Genomic DNA, 15,090 nt, shown 5'->3' with positions numbered 1-15,090 from the left:
ATCTTTGTCCTTCTATCCTTATTATTTTGTTTATTTCTTTTCAGTGTTATATTATAGAGTGGAATGAAGAGTCATATTAATATAGAATAGGATGAGCTTTTATTCGCGCAAACACAAGGAATTTGTTGTGGTTTTTCAGCAGTTGTTGGTACATACATGCATATGTGACATGGTAAAGGAACAATTTTAAATAAGTAAAACTGAGGAAAAAAGTAGAAAATAAGAAAACGCATAATAATGTGGTATACATGCGGAACAGAAGACTTGTATACTGTAAATCCACATATATATATTTATCAGGAAAACTGTAAATCCGTAATATAATTGCCAACTAATTATTTTTTCAACTAACTAAAAAAGTAAATGCTTCACTCTTCTTTCATTCAATCCATTGTTCAATCGAATATTTCCGTCAGTGGTTTTAGCATGTCTTAATTATGAATGAATCATCTCTGTGTTTTACTATTATCATATTAATTCTAAGTTTTTCATGTTTTTTGTGTCTTTATGAATATCTGTGGTATTTTTGCATGCTTTAATCTCTTTATTACAGTTTTTCTCTGCCGCAGATTTGTTTATTTAAGCACTGGCAGTACCTATGAGTTTTTCCGCTTTCTGATTGGTGGCTTGTGTTCCCTTGCAGCCAATAAGGTGTCGCCCACGTCGTCGGGGGGTGTGATCCATGTATATGCAGATGACAGTAACTCTGAGAAGAGTAGCTTCATACCATACTGCTCTATGGCACAGGCTCAACTCTGTTTTCATGGACACAGAGATGCCGTCAAATTCTTCGTGTCAGTGCCAGGTTAGTGTCAAATTTACATATTTGAGAATATATGTACACACACACACACACATTTAAAATATATTTTTATTACAGTAACATGCATGCATCTCATCTGTTGTTTTCAGGCAATGTGTTGGCCACCCTGAACGGTAGCGTGTTAGACAGTCCGTCAGAGTCTCAGGGGTCCTCAGCCCCGACGGACACAGAAGCACAGAGTGTTCAGAACGTGCTGGTGCTGAGTGGAGGAGAGGGTTATATCGACTTCCGTATCGGTGAGAAACAATTAACACTAAATGAGCATGTTTGTTTGATCATACATAACCATTAATAGCATCTCATTATCTTTCTCAGGTGACGGTGAAGATGATGAGACAGAGGAAGCAGATGGTGAAGCTCCTCAAATGAAGCCAGCGTTGTCTAAAGCAGAGAGGAGTCATATCATCGTGTGGCAGGTGTCTTATGGTCCGGAGTGACATGAACAGACACCTCCTGCCTGCCCCCCTTTCCGCCCTATAAGTCCGCCCCCAAAGATGAAGTATGAATCCTTTCTGTAACTATGCCCCGAATACTGTACCTAAGCTATGTAACTACCACGGCCTTGTAACTACCCCTTTAAAGTCTTATATTGACCCCCGTTAGCCTGTATTTTCCTACCCTCAATTATAACTACCTGTACAATCCTTCAATCCACCTTGTAACGTTCCCTTCCCAACAAAAAACACACAAAGTTCAAGAACTTCCTGCATCTTATGACTGAATGGCAATTTCAGATGAAATATAAACAGCTTAAACAAGTACCAAACTATGTTCCTGAAAGAACTACCCAGGTTTTGCCAAATACCCTGACCTGTATATTTACAGTCCGACAGCACACAGCTCACTGAACGACAGGAACTCGTCATAAACTCAAGTGACTTCAGAGATGAGATGCGTACTGGAATTCAAGAGGGAAAATGCAAAAGAGACCTCAATATGTAAATACTGGAAAGCAGCATGGACTGCAGAGAGAGAAATAAGAGTGAATATTTGATGATTTGTCAGGATTTGTCGGCAATCTAGCACAACACAAACATGTCCCAATGCCATTTCAACTCATTAAGTACATATGTTAAAGAATATTCAACAAACCTGATTTAAAACGCTCAAAATCCCTTCAACCATTTGCAGCTATCCATTTTCCAGCCTCAGTGAGATGTGTGCTGACTAGCTCTGCTAACTTCCCTTTGGGATTAAGAATGAGGTTAACAGCTAAACCGAAGCCTTCGATTGGACGAGGTTTGAAAGAGAGGAACGTCCCAGTCGCCTTGTATGTAAATCATCACTCTGTGTTCTCTGTGTGGTTAAGTATTAAGAAATAAACATGTTTATGTGCTGAATACGTCTGCCTTCTGTGCCATAATTTACTGAAATGCTGTCAAGTCTTCATAGCATTTTCTTTGAATTAAGGATTTCATGTTAAATTCTAACATATTAGAATGATTTCTGAAGGATTATGACTGCTGATTTCAGCTTTGAAATCACTGGAATAAATGTATTTCTATAATATATTAAAAAGACAATTTAAATCGTAAGATGTTACTATTTTGACTGTATTTGATCAACTAAATGCAGCCTTAATGAGCCTAAGACATATTCAAACATTTTAAAATCTTAGCAAACCCAAACTTTTGTATAGTTTACACAAAATAATAGATACAGAGACAAATGAACAAAGGAATAATTTATTTGTAAAGTAAGGCGCCCTTTGGTCAAATGAGTTCCAACCACTAGAGTAAGACAAAGCATTGCTGGGATATTCAAGTTAGTTTTTTTTCAGAGCATGCTGGCCCTTTAGCATTCATTATTGCTTTCTTTTTGAGTCGTGATTAAGATGACAAGAAGCATTTCCATATCAAAAGTTGGAGGTAAAAATGTAAACAACATCTTTCAAGTGGATGTAAACACCTCAAATAAAATATCTTCGAGTAGTGCATGATTTACCAACCTACCAAACATTATTAATGAAGTGAATATCTGTGAAGATTAAACATTTGCAAAGAAAGCAGTAAGAAAACCAATACATTCAAGATAGCTTGACCAATAACTGGATTTCAGGGAATCCAAACAAATGCAGGTTACTTCGTCAACATACCTAGCTAGCTTTTCCTTTATTTTCATTTTGGTCACTTTATGGCTTGAGCAGAGTTTTCTCTGTAGGAGCAGATGAAGCTGCAGAAGCTGTATGTTATAAAGACTGCGTGAGTGTTATATGATGGGTTTCAAGCATAGATCCAGTGCTCATTGCACTCTTCCCAGCAGAACAACTCATGATCCTTGAACCACAGTGAAATCTCTCTCTGAGCACTTTCAACTGAATCACTGCCATGAATCACATTCCTGCACGAAAAAAAAAAATTTAATTTAACATGCATTTGTGTAAATGCAGTTATAAATTCATGCAACACAGTCGTGTCAATAAATAATACTTCAAATCTATATACCATGAGGAAATATTTATTTTGAAACTATTTACTAGCGCTAATAATTTCACAAATAATTACAAGAAACATTGAATTTAACATGAAATTTTAAAGTAGAAAGACTGAAACAGTATTTTCTTAAACTTTTTTTTAAATTTACAACTTTTTACAGTCTATCTATCTATCGTTTAAAACACACAAACTAACCTGCCCACTTCAACACAATAGTCTCCTCTGATAGTGCCTGGGAGAGAGTCCGCTGGGTTTGTCTCTCCAAGCATCTTTCTGGCGGTCTTTACCACATCCAGCCCTTGCCATACCTTGATAAAAAACATACAGATAGACACATAAGTGTGACACACCATTACAAGATGCAAAAATCATAGCAGCACAAATGCAGAACTCATATTTTGGAGTCTCTGTGCTCCTTACCATTACAACAATGGGTCCAGAGCTCATGTATTTGACCAAGCCGCTGTAGAAAGGCTTCTCCCTGAGGTCCAAGTAGTGCTGTCTGAGCTGCTCCTCTGATGCCTACAGGCGTAAATAAATACATACATTAATGCAGATGATATATTCTCCAGGTAAATATTATGTGAAAGATGCTGCAGTGGTGCGGTCACCTGCAGGAGTTTCATGCCGACCAGTTTGAAACCCTTGCGCTCGAAGCGGCGGATGATTTCACCGACCAGCCTGCGCTGAACTCCGTCTGGCTTCACTGCGATGAACGTGCGCTCGTTTGTGCCGGTCCATCCTGCAATCAGTGTCTGAGATTAAACTCTGTCCTCTTGACTCTCAAAGCCATTGCTTGTTTGTGAACAGAAGAACTTTATTACACAGAAATAAAATAAAAAAACAGATCTGATTGGTACAAGTTATGTATGCGTGGTATTCAAATTTATTACACAGTTCATTCTGATTGGTCAGTCACAGCATTTCAATTTATTATTAAATGACCCTCTCTTACATAACTGTTCTTGCGCTCAATTTCTATATAAAACAATAATTTAAACTTAAATTAATATTTTATTTCCATATACAGTCACGCCAAAAATATCAGCACCCTTGGTAAATATGATCAAAGTGAAATTAATCTGCATTGTTAATCCTTTTGATCTTTTATTTAAAACAATTCACAAAAATCTAACCTTTCATTGGATAATAAGAATTTAAAATGGGGGGAAATATCATTATGAAATAAATGTTTTTCTCTAATACACATTGGCCACAATTAATCATACCCTTTTATTCAAGATTCTTTTTGAAATCTCCATTTGCCAGTTTAACAGCTCTAAATGTTCTCCTATAATGCCTGATGAGGTTAGAGACCACCTGACAAGAGATCAGAGACCATTCCTTCATCCAGAATCACTCCAGACCCTTTAGATGCCCAGCTCCATGATGGTGCTTCTTCTCTTCAGTTCACCCCACTCATTTTCTACAGGGTTCAGGTCAGAGGACTGAAATAGCCAGCAGAAGCTTGGTTTTGTGCTCAGTGACCCATTTTTGTGATGTTTTTGAGGTTTGTGTTTGGATTATTGTACGGTTGGAAGATCCAAACATGGCCCATTATAAGATTTCTAACAGAGTCAGTCACTTATTGATTTTTTTATCTGTTGGTATTTGATAGAAAGCATGATGCCATGAGTCTAAACGAGCTGTCCAGGACCTCCAGCAGAAATATAGGCCCACAACATCAAAAATACAGCAGTATATTTCATTGTACACATGGGGTACTTTTTATCCCTGTGTTCACCAAACCCATCTTGAGTGTTTGCTGCTAAAAGGCTTATTTTTTAGTTTCATCTGACCATAGAAGCCAGTCCCATTTGAAGTTCCAGTCGTGTCTGATAACTGAATATGCTGGAGTTTGTTTTTGGATGAGCGAGGAGAATTTTTCTTGAAACCCTCCTAAACAACATGTGGTGATGTAGGTGCTGTTTGACTTTTTTTTTTAAGGTTTTACTATTTTCTGCAATTCTCCAGCTGTGGTCCTTGGAGAGTCTTTAGCAGTGATGGGCCGCCAGGACCAGCAAGGCCTTCTCTGATCAGAATCACTGACTTAGTTTTAATATATTTTTCCATGAATGTGTATTAAATTATTTCCAATAGTCTATTCTCTTCATTTTATAGTTTTTCACTTGGTTGCACTGCTTCCAGTAGTGTATGTTTTTATTAGAGCTTTTATCCAATCATATTTCAGCAATCGTGTTGCCAGGGCCAAAGAAATCTGCCTAAGGCCTTCAGAATCAACAGTGCAGGCGTCTGTAGCTTAAAATCAATGGCAATGAAACCGTTGCTTTAACCAATCAGATTTCGAGATGGCAGCACCAGGGCCATCTAGCAGGCTTACAATAGCGTCAGCATTTTCTCTCCTTTGATTGGATGCTCAGAGAGCGTACTAGTCAAAGCTAGAAAATCACTGTAATCGAACCCATGATCTTGGCGTTGCTAGCGCCATGCTCTACTATTTGAGCTACAGGAAAGCTCATGTACTGCGTTAGACTTCACTCAGACCAAGTCGTTAGACTAAGTCGCTTTGGATAAAAGCGTCTGCAAAATGATTAAATGTAAATAAAAATATGACTTTATTCGAGACCTATACAGCGCATGCGCGTAAAACATCCACTACATAGTGGATATAGTCCAGTAGTCATCATGCTACAGGCTGCAGCGAGGACCTCTTGAGCAGAGCAGCGGGGAGACCGGTGAAGACGAAAAGCAGTAAGAGTTTGTTAAATTGTTAGGTCAACTTTAAAACACATGTAATCGCCTTATTTGTTTTATACCAATGTTTTCTGTAAGGTATAAATACGTCTGAGTTAATAAATGTCTGTAAGAACATCGGGTGGACTATATTTGTGTCATTTTATGATGTTTTATTAACAAAGTTCGGGAGGAGCACGTCAGATACTTGGCCTAATTAACACAAGAGGAACGCACTCAATTTAATCAACGCATAGGTATAAATACAGCTGACATGCCTCTACCCATTGACTGTTAATCAGCATCCCTCCACCGCCCTTCTCCACTCTTGAGTCCTTACCACTTTAGTTTTTTTCCACACATATACGGGAGGGTACTCTGGCTTCGGGCCATTCCAGAGCTCAGGGCCCTTCCCTGGACAGCACGCCAATTACACATTACTATACTCCAGCTAATTATATGTAAGTGTGAACTCATGAAGTGCAGTTAATGCCTCAGCTAGAGATGATGTGCGTTGCGCAGGTGTGGCAACTTGTTGAATTGGGGTTAATTGGTAAAATGCACGGCCCACCACTGGTCTTTAGCCACTCAAACTCTCCTCCTCACCGTGCATTAGGACGATATAGACACATGTTCTCTTCCAGGCAGTTTTGTAACATTTTACGTTGATTGTAAATTCTTAATAATTGCCCTGATGGGCCCTGAATGGGAATTGTCACTGCTCTAGCTCTTTTCTTAAAGCCACTTCACTAATTTGTGAAGCTCAATTATCTTTTGCTGCACATCAGAAATATATTCTTTGGTTTTTCTCATTGTGATGGATGATTAAGGGAATTTGGGCTTTGTTTTCCCTCCTATTTATATTTCTGTGAAACAGGAAGCCATGGCTGGATAATTTCATGTTCATAATCACCCTGGAGTGCTCAAAATTGTGAATATGAATGGGAATATACTTCAGAGATATTTTACACATAAGAATTTAGGAGTGCCCAACGTGTATTTGAGAAAAACATTTATTTATTTCATAATATTTCCCCCCATTTTAAATTCTTATCCAATGAAAGGTTAGATTTTTGTGAATTTTTAAAATAAAAGATCAAAAGGATTAACAATGCAGATTAATTTTCACAGCCTTCTTTGAACATATTTACTACGGGTGCCGATATTTTTGGCCATGACTGTATATAAGTATTATATACAAGTAATACTACTTTTGATGTTTAAATTATATAGTTCATATAATAAATTTAATACTTTTTATATAAGTTATAAAATGTATATAAATATATACAAGTAATCATACTAATAATATATAAGCATTATTACTCGAATACTTATATATACACACATATATATAAGTATTCGAGTAATAAGCGAGATACTTTAGTGAAACTATTCTCTTAAAACCCATTCAGGGATACAAAGTTTATTTTTGACTGACTGTACATAATCCCCAATAAAACGTCTAATATGGTATATAAAACATTGAATGAAAAATATGGTATGAAAAATGTAAAAAAAAAGAAAAAGGTCAAAATAAATGTACACATTATTTGAAAACAAGCCGTTATGAAAATAGCATATGCCCTATTAATACCGAAGCAATAAACCTCTTAGTGCTCGCCACCTGTCTGTATAGGTCACAAAATAACTGACGCAATCAGAACGCATGTTCTGAATCAAATATATGATTTATATTTACATAAAAATAAATATGACTACAATTTTATAAAACCCATACAAAAGTAGTCAATATAATACCAGCGCGATCTTGCTCTATTCGAGGTCAATGCAATATCGTGTGCATTGAAATGGCTTGAGGTGTCTTTGTAATAGCAGGTGCTCCTCTGCATACCTGATTCAATGATCCTGGCGTGTTTCGCCGCTAAGTCCGCGAGCTCTTTTGTATCAGACAACGACCTTTTAGAGCCCATTATTATGAGTGCAGCAGTCTCGCGCGGTACAGCACACCAGCTGACCAATCACGGGTGAGCACTGCGCAGGCAAACACTCAAGAACCAATCAGAGCAACGCAGACTGCACTATTAATAGGATCAAGCTAAGAACACACAGAGAACGCGTTTTATTACCGGTTTTCTTACTTTATTTTATTTTTTTAAAGGTTATGAATGTTCAGGGCTGGGAACAATCACAAAATGTTATTCGTTAGCAGAGCAGACTGGGACCCAAGACACATTTCTAGGTGGTAACCTACTTAGGGAGATGAATGCCGTGAATAAATGCACGTGTTAAAGCGAAATGCTTGCATTATAATGCATGCTGCGGTAACTTCGTATGCTTTAGCTCTGAAACATAGTACAGTCTTGCCTAAAACGTGGCAGTTTGGGCGTACGTACGTAGCGCCGTAACTTGTACATTAGGCTAGCAAACAATAACTCAGGAGATGAAGTACAATGAGACGCAGACAAGAGGACTGCTCGAGTCGATCCATCACTTGAAACCGAAACAGCATATGAGCAGCTAAAATTCACCCAAGGCACTACTTACCAGTCTTGAAAACGTTGGCAAATATCGTTAAGCAAAGTATGATCATCTTCGCAGTCCAAGGCGCCGGCTGCCTCTCAAGAATTTCGGGAGAGAGGGAGGAGACGCGTGAGCGAGCTGAGGAGTGTCGCTAGGTGACATGCGCGTGCGTGTCTCATTTTGCATGTCCGCACTAGTTAGACAACATCTTGAAAACACCCCTGTATGCATATAATGCTTAGATTAATGTACACATTGAGAAAAAAGGAAACCCTTCACATATCAACAAACTGTGCAAATAAAAATCTAATTAAATTATATAATATATATATATATATATATATATATATATATATATATATATATATATATTCTACAGAAATTGATCCAAAGTCAGAGTTGGAAAAAAAAAAAAAGTATTTTTCCAAAAAATGTGTATGTATGCAAATTGCATAATATCCAAGGTACACATCTCTAGTGATTGTGCTGTTAATTCTCATATTGCATTTTCAGAAAGTTTTGGAATATTTGTCCGCTCCCCAAATGTGTCACTACTGAAACACAGTAATAATAAATTAATTAGAAGGGTTATATTGACCTATTAATATTTTGCTTACATCTAGATTGTAAATACATTTGTTCGCTATTTTATTAAAAAATTTTCAGAGGTGAATCAATAATTACATTTTTAACAATATTTCAAGTGTAATATATGAGATTTGTTGAATTTTTCAAAATTAAGGATTCGTTAGTTTGAATATACACTGAACAAAAAACTATCAAAACATCTTAGTTGATAATTCAGTACACTTTATTTTTGATAGTGACAGCGGTAGTGACGGCACATTTTCAGTAGTGACAGTAATGCTTTGGTAGAGACTGCATCACATTACAGAATTTTAACTCACATACTAAAACACTACTAAAACATAGTAAAATAAAAATTGCATAACTTACTAAAACAAATTTTATTTCCCCCAAATATGAGGATTATGTGTTCCCTTTTGTCACTACCGAAACAATGACGACATGTTTTGTGACTCTTTTGGTAGTGACAATTTTAGATACTCAAAGATGCTCAAAGATGCTAATCAACACATGATTAGCTAGCACAGTTCTGAACAGTGGTATACATATAAAAACTAAATGTTATGGAATAACTCCCAAAAACGTGTCTTTAATTGCAGAAAAAAGGTGTTTGGTAGTGACGTTCCTTAAAGTTAAAACAGATTTATCAGACTTTTGAACACATTTACCTCAAAATGATGGGACATATCTACTGGAATATTTCCTGATCATCAGTTTATGGGTTTAGTTCAAATCAGTCTCGGCAAATAGACTAAAACATACACGGTTTCAGTAGTGACATGAAAAGTGCGGGACACATTTTTTTTACATTAAGTTTCATAATTTACAAAGAAAATATAAAATAAATATATTTTTTAACTTTACTTTTTAAAAGAATCAAAATAGATACTTTTAAAAACAACAATGGAGAAAAATACAAAAATTATTAAGCTTACTATTATTTTAAATATTGTGGGTTTCAATAGCTAATAGAAGGATCATAATAAACATCTAAGATTTGAATACTTAAATGCGGTTTTTGGTTGTGGGACAGCAGTTTGCACCAATTCTGTAGAATGGCCCATATATATGTATGTATGTATGTATGTATGTGTGTATACAGGTGCTGGTCATATAATTAGAATATCATCAAAAAGTTGATTTCACTAATTTCATTCAAAAAGTGAAACTTGTATATTATATTCATTCATTACACACAGACTGATATATTTAAAATGTTTATTTCTTTTAATTTTGATGATTATAACTGACAACTAAGGAAAATCCCAAATTCAGTATCTCAGAAAATTAGAATATTGTGAAAAGGTTCAATATTGAAGACACCTGGTGCCACACTCTAATCAGCTAACTAACTCAAAACACCTGCAAAGGCCTTTAAATGGTCTCTCAGTCTAGTTCTGTAGACTACACAATCATGGGGAAGACTGCTGACTTGACAGTTGTCCAAAAGACGACCATTGACATGTTGCACAAGGAGAGCAAGACACAAAAGGTCATTGCAAAGAGGCTGGCTGTTCACAGAGCTCTGTGTCCAAGCACGTTAATAGAGAGGCGAAGGAAAAGATGTGGTAGAAAAAGTGTACAAGCAATAGGGATAACCGCACCCTGGAGAGGATTGTGAAACAAAAGCCATTCAAAAATGTGGGGGAGATTCACAAAGAGTGGACTGCAGCTGGAGTCAGTGCTTCAAAAACCACTACGCACAGACGTATGCAAGACATGGGTTTCAGCTGTCGCATTCCTTGTGTCAAGCCACTCTTGAACAACAGACAGCGTCAGAAGTGTCTCGCCTGGGCTAAAGACAAAAAGGACTGGACTGCTGCTGAGTGGTCCAAAGTTATGTTCTCTGATGAAAGTAAATTTAGCATTTCCTTTGGAAATCAGGGTCCCAGAGTCTGGAGGAAGAGAGGAGAGGCACACAATCCACGTTGCTCGAGGTCCAGTGTAAAATTTCCACAGTCAGTGATGGTTTGGGGTGCCATGTCATCTGCTGGTGTTGGTCCACTGTGTTTTCTGAGGTCCAAGGTCAACGCAGCTGTATACCAGGAAATTTAGAGCACTTCATGCTTCCTTCTGCTGACCAACTTTATAGAGATGCAGATTTCATTTTCCAACAGGACTTGGCACCTGCACACAGTGCCAAAGCAACCAGTATCTGGTTTAAGGACCATGGCATCCCTGTTCTTAATTGGCCAGCAAACTCGCCTGACCTTAACCCCATAGAAAATCTATGGGGTATTGTGAAGAGGAAGATGCGATATGCCAGACCCGACAATGCAGAAGAGCTGAAGGCCACTATCAGAGCAACCTGGGCTCTCATAACACCTGAGCAGTGCCACAGACTGATCGACTCCATGCCACGCCGCATTGCTGCAGTAATTCAGGCAAAAGGAGCCCCAACTAAGTATTGAGTGCTGTACATGCTCATACTTTTCATGTTCATACTTCTCAGTTGGCCAAGATTTCTAAAAATCCTTTCTTTGTATTGGTCTTAAGTAATATTCAAATTTTCTGAGATACTGAATTTGGGATTTTCCTTAGTTGTCAGTTATAATCATAAAAATTAAAAGAAATAAACATTTGAAACATATCAGTCTGTGTGTAAAGAATGAATATAATATACAAGGTTCACTTTTTGAATGGAATTAGTGAAATAAATCAACTTTTTGATGATCTTCTAATTATATGACCAGCACCTGTGTGTGTGTGTGTGTGTGTGTATATATATATATATATATATACATACACACACATACAGATAGGATACCTGGTTTAAGTATGCATGGTAAAGGTTAAAAACAGTTTTCGCCTAATTATTCTCAATTGTGATTTTCACTTAATTTTATTGACAGATCATATTTAGAAACAAAATTTGACATTAGGCATAATTATAAGACAACTCATTTTCAAATTTAGACCAAATTCACTTATTTTTATTCTTTATCTGAAAATAATGCATACAACTTCATATTTAGCTCACATACTGTAAAGAATATCACACAGATATTAACTTGTCGACAAAAAAAAACAGTCTTTCCACAGAGGATTGTCCTTTTGGGTTTGGTCATATGTCCAAACAGATCTCCTTTTCCCCCCTGCCGTCATCAGCCACATGATCCCAGGAAGATAGATGAATACGTTAGGCTATATTTTGTTTTACCAAAATATAGCATTAAAACACAAACAAGTATTTAACCAGCCAGCAGTGCCTGTAAAATTAGGAACAAAAGAAGCAGTTCCTATCAAGACCACTGCAACAGAACTCAGATCTCCTCGCTATGACCTTAACCCCTCTGAAGTGGACCGGAGCATCAGACAGGTGTACCCTCTTGTTTCTTCTTCTCACCCTGTTTCTTGAAGTACTCATTTTTGAGCAGGACATCCCATTTCAATGGGAGAGTGGGCTCTGGGATAGTGCTGGCATCCACACCCAGCTGCTTGGCTTGCTGGGCCAGGATCATCGCACGCAGGAGAGGCGGGTATCTCGCATAACGCACAGGAGGCTCAGGGACGGGTTCACAGCGTTTGAAGACCTCTTCTTCATGTTTAGGCACCAGTCTCCAGTCATGGTACATCACCTTATCCACTTCACGCTCTCCGGGCTCCTCTTTACCTGAAACACACATCCAAACAACGTGTCACAGTAAGGTTCCTGTATTTATTTGCTATATTTGTTTACTTTGTATAATTCTACTGAAAATATAAAATATTGTCATTCATTACTATTCAAGTTTGTGGTCTGTAAATTCATTCTTACCAAAGCTGCATTTATTTGATCAAGAATGCATTAAAAACAGTAATATTGTGAAATATTACAATTTAAAATGATTGTTTAGTGTAATTTATTCCTGTGATGGCAAAGCTGAATTTTGAGCAGTCATTGCACCAGTCTTCAGTGTCACGTGATCTTTCAAAATGTTGATGAAAATTAAAACATTTCTTCTTATTATTATTATTGCTAAAAACAGTTGTGCTGCTTAATATTTTTGCAGAATCCGTGATAAAACATTTCAGGATTTTGTGATGAATAAAAAGTTCAAAAGAATAACATTTATTTGAAATCGAACTCTTTTGTAACATTATACATATCTTTGTCACTTTTTACTGATTTAATGCATTCTCACTTAATTTAGTCTCCTTCCAAAAAATCTATTAGGTGTTCACAGAGAGGGTTTTTACCTTTAAATGTTAGAACGCCCCATGCTTTCCCATGATCCATTTTCTAAAGAAGAAAACATCAGTGCTTGAATTCACACACACTCAAACATAATCATTTGCACAATTATTTACTTTGTTGCATGGGTTAAAATAATCACAGCTAGACTGACAATGCAGAAGACAAAAACACACAAATACAGGCAGAACGTACCTCTGCTGTATAATCCACCTTGACTTTTGTTATTTTCCAGTAGCTTGGCTCTGTATGCTCGTCCAGCCATGACTTGCGTGTAAAGAGTCGACCCACACCAAACATGCGCATGCCAGCCAGTAACGTAAAGAGGCGTGTTTCTTGCCGCACATCTTTCCAAGCCAACACTGGCAGCTTTTTGCCAGTGAAGGGTCGTGTCATGGTGTCGTAGTCCAGCGCATAGCGCTGAGAGTCCTGGGGTCGATTCTTCAGCTCCCGGTAGGCCCGGATCTTCCGTGCCATCTCGGCTATAAGCCTCAGACGCTTTTTCTTTACCATGCTGCCTGGATGACCAATAAAGAAATTACAAAAAAGCAAAACATGGACATAAATATAACAAAACAGGTTTCACAAAAACTTGTGGAATTTATGCTGTCAATTTTCCGTCATCGTACACTCACCTTCACGGCATTAAAAACCTTGTAAACAGTTGACGGTAGAGTTCCATACCATTTTATTTTATTGTTTTTTTTTTTTTTACATATTATGGAAGTCAATGGCTACCAGCAACTGTTTAATTACCCACATTCTTCAAAATATCTTCTTTTGTGTTCAACAGAAGAAATAAACTCATACAGGTTTGGAAAACTTTAGTGCGAGTATGTTTATAATTTTCATTTTTGGGTAAACTATCAAAAACATTATGACATTCATAGAATGTTTTCAGTTCAATTTTTCACTCAAATTGTTATGCTGAGGATAATACAATTTGAAATAAAAGAAATAAAAATGCAAATACAAAATAAAAGCATTATTACTAGACTTCAGGATTACACTGCATATAAAAAAAAAAGTCTTAAATGGTTGCCAAGTCTATTATTATATAATACGATATTATATTCAGTTTAAGAGCATGATACACTGTTACATGGACATGTATGTATTTGGCACAAAAACAATTAAAGACCTCAAATCTCACTTGAATTTTAATGACTTTCAAATGAACACATTACGACATGGGTTTTCAAGACATATTTAAAAGGAAACTCAAGTGCATATAAAGACCATAGACTGTAATAAAGACAGCTGACTACACTGAGCTACACGCAGCGTTATGTGCTCATCTTGCCAATATTTTGGACGTATGCTAATATAAACGTAAATATATCACAAAGAAACATCTGACCAGTCACTACATTTAACGGAGCAGGTAAACAATCAGCTGCAGTCTTGCGCACACATGCTTCACGTGTTACAGCCGTTGAATCATAGGATGTTAGATATTATACACGAGAACACAAACCACTTCAGCCAAAGTCGGCAGAAGAACAGCGAATGAAAGAAATAAAAATAAGCGTGCATTTCACACCATTTTTCTGTCAATGAGTTATCTTACCTGTTCGTTTGACTTGACCTCCACAAATATATCACGCCTTCTGCTGTTCGTCGGTGAAACCGGTCCGCGCGAAACGCGCGTGCGTATTCCGGTTCCGTTTAGCGCGAGCACTAAACCTCACAAGTGCGTACTCTATCTATAACATATAATTAATAACATCGCCTTGAAGGAATATCTCAGATTATTGAACCGTCCAGCTATAAACTTCATTATGCAACAAATCTGTCAGAAATAGTCTGCACAAAATTAGAAATTCATCATCCAAAAGATGTAATATGATGGAAAATGTATTTTACTTTTGTGTATTAAGTGCAACTATATG

General features: G+C 37.0%; 3 protein-coding genes across 18 annotated transcripts in view; 1 reads left to right on the top strand and 2 right to left on the bottom strand.

The window, feature by feature from the left end:
- mapk8ip3 (mitogen-activated protein kinase 8 interacting protein 3) overlaps positions 1-2,165 on the top strand; it is a 29,054-nt gene extending 26,889 nt beyond the window's left edge. For all 15 annotated transcript variants that reach the window (XM_058770906.1, XM_058770901.1, XM_058770898.1 and 12 more), the window contains 3 exons: positions 644-805; positions 913-1,059; positions 1,139-2,165. In XM_058770906.1, the coding sequence (XP_058626889.1) occupies positions 644-805; positions 913-1,059; positions 1,139-1,260 (431 nt within the window). In that variant the 3' untranslated portion in view covers positions 1,261-2,165. The remainder of the gene's footprint in view (positions 1-643; positions 806-912; positions 1,060-1,138) is intronic.
- Positions 2,166-2,489: 324 nt separating this feature from the next.
- On the bottom strand, positions 2,490-8,637 carry nme3 (NME/NM23 nucleoside diphosphate kinase 3). Of its 2 annotated transcripts, none has more exons than XM_058770052.1 (5): positions 8,461-8,637; positions 3,870-4,000; positions 3,679-3,780; positions 3,454-3,566; positions 2,490-3,163 (listed from the first exon to the last, which is right to left on the bottom strand). In XM_058770052.1, exons 1-5 carry the CDS (start codon positions 8,504-8,506, stop codon positions 3,046-3,048), a joined length of 510 nt encoding a protein of 169 aa, XP_058626035.1. In that variant the 5' UTR covers positions 8,507-8,637; the 3' UTR covers positions 2,490-3,045. The 2 variants fall into 2 exon arrangements, with proteins under 2 accessions (XP_058626035.1, XP_058626033.1); XM_058770050.1 differs by lacking the exon at positions 8,461-8,637 and adding an exon at positions 7,808-7,950.
- A 3,224-nt stretch (positions 8,638-11,861) lies between these two features.
- mrps34 (mitochondrial ribosomal protein S34) lies at positions 11,862-14,903 on the bottom strand. Its single transcript, XM_058771250.1, has 4 exons — positions 14,769-14,903; positions 13,394-13,716; positions 13,204-13,246; positions 11,862-12,637 (listed from the first exon to the last, which is right to left on the bottom strand). Exons 2-4 carry the CDS (start codon positions 13,709-13,711, stop codon positions 12,336-12,338), a joined length of 663 nt encoding a protein of 220 aa, XP_058627233.1. The 5' UTR covers positions 13,712-13,716; positions 14,769-14,903; the 3' UTR covers positions 11,862-12,335.
- Positions 14,904-15,090: the final 187 nt, after the last annotated feature.

This window comes from Onychostoma macrolepis, chromosome 03 (assembly GCF_012432095.1).
Source record: "Onychostoma macrolepis isolate SWU-2019 chromosome 03, ASM1243209v1, whole genome shotgun sequence".
Classification (NCBI taxonomy): Eukaryota; Metazoa; Chordata; class Actinopteri; order Cypriniformes; family Cyprinidae; genus Onychostoma; species Onychostoma macrolepis.
This window is presented reverse-complemented; position numbering and strand designations above follow the sequence as displayed.

What these genes read in the sequence shown, in the direction of transcription:
- nme3 (XM_058770050.1), bottom strand. Translation starts at nt 7,886, where the DNA reads ATGGGCTCTAAAAGGTCGTTGTCTGATACAAAAGAGCTCGCGGACTTA. An exon ending in CGCCAGGATCATTGAATCAG is followed by an intron (nt 4,001 to 7,807) that starts GTATGCAGAGGA and finishes CACTGATTGCAG; the next exon opens with GATGGACCGGCACAAACGAG. An exon ending in TCGGCATGAAACTCCTGCAG is followed by an intron (nt 3,781 to 3,869) that starts GTGACCGCACCA and finishes TTACGCCTGTAG; the next exon opens with GCATCAGAGGAGCAGCTCAG.
- mrps34 (XM_058771250.1), bottom strand. Translation starts at nt 13,711, where the DNA reads ATGGTAAAGAAAAAGCGTCTGAGGCTTATAGCCGAGATGGCACGGAAG. An exon ending in AGGTGGATTATACAGCAGAG is followed by an intron (nt 13,247 to 13,393) that starts GTACGTTCTGCC and finishes TTTCTTCTTTAG; the next exon opens with AAAATGGATCATGGGAAAGC. An exon ending in GGGCGTTCTAACATTTAAAG is followed by an intron (nt 12,638 to 13,203) that starts GTAAAAACCCTC and finishes TGTGTGTTTCAG; the next exon opens with GTAAAGAGGAGCCCGGAGAG.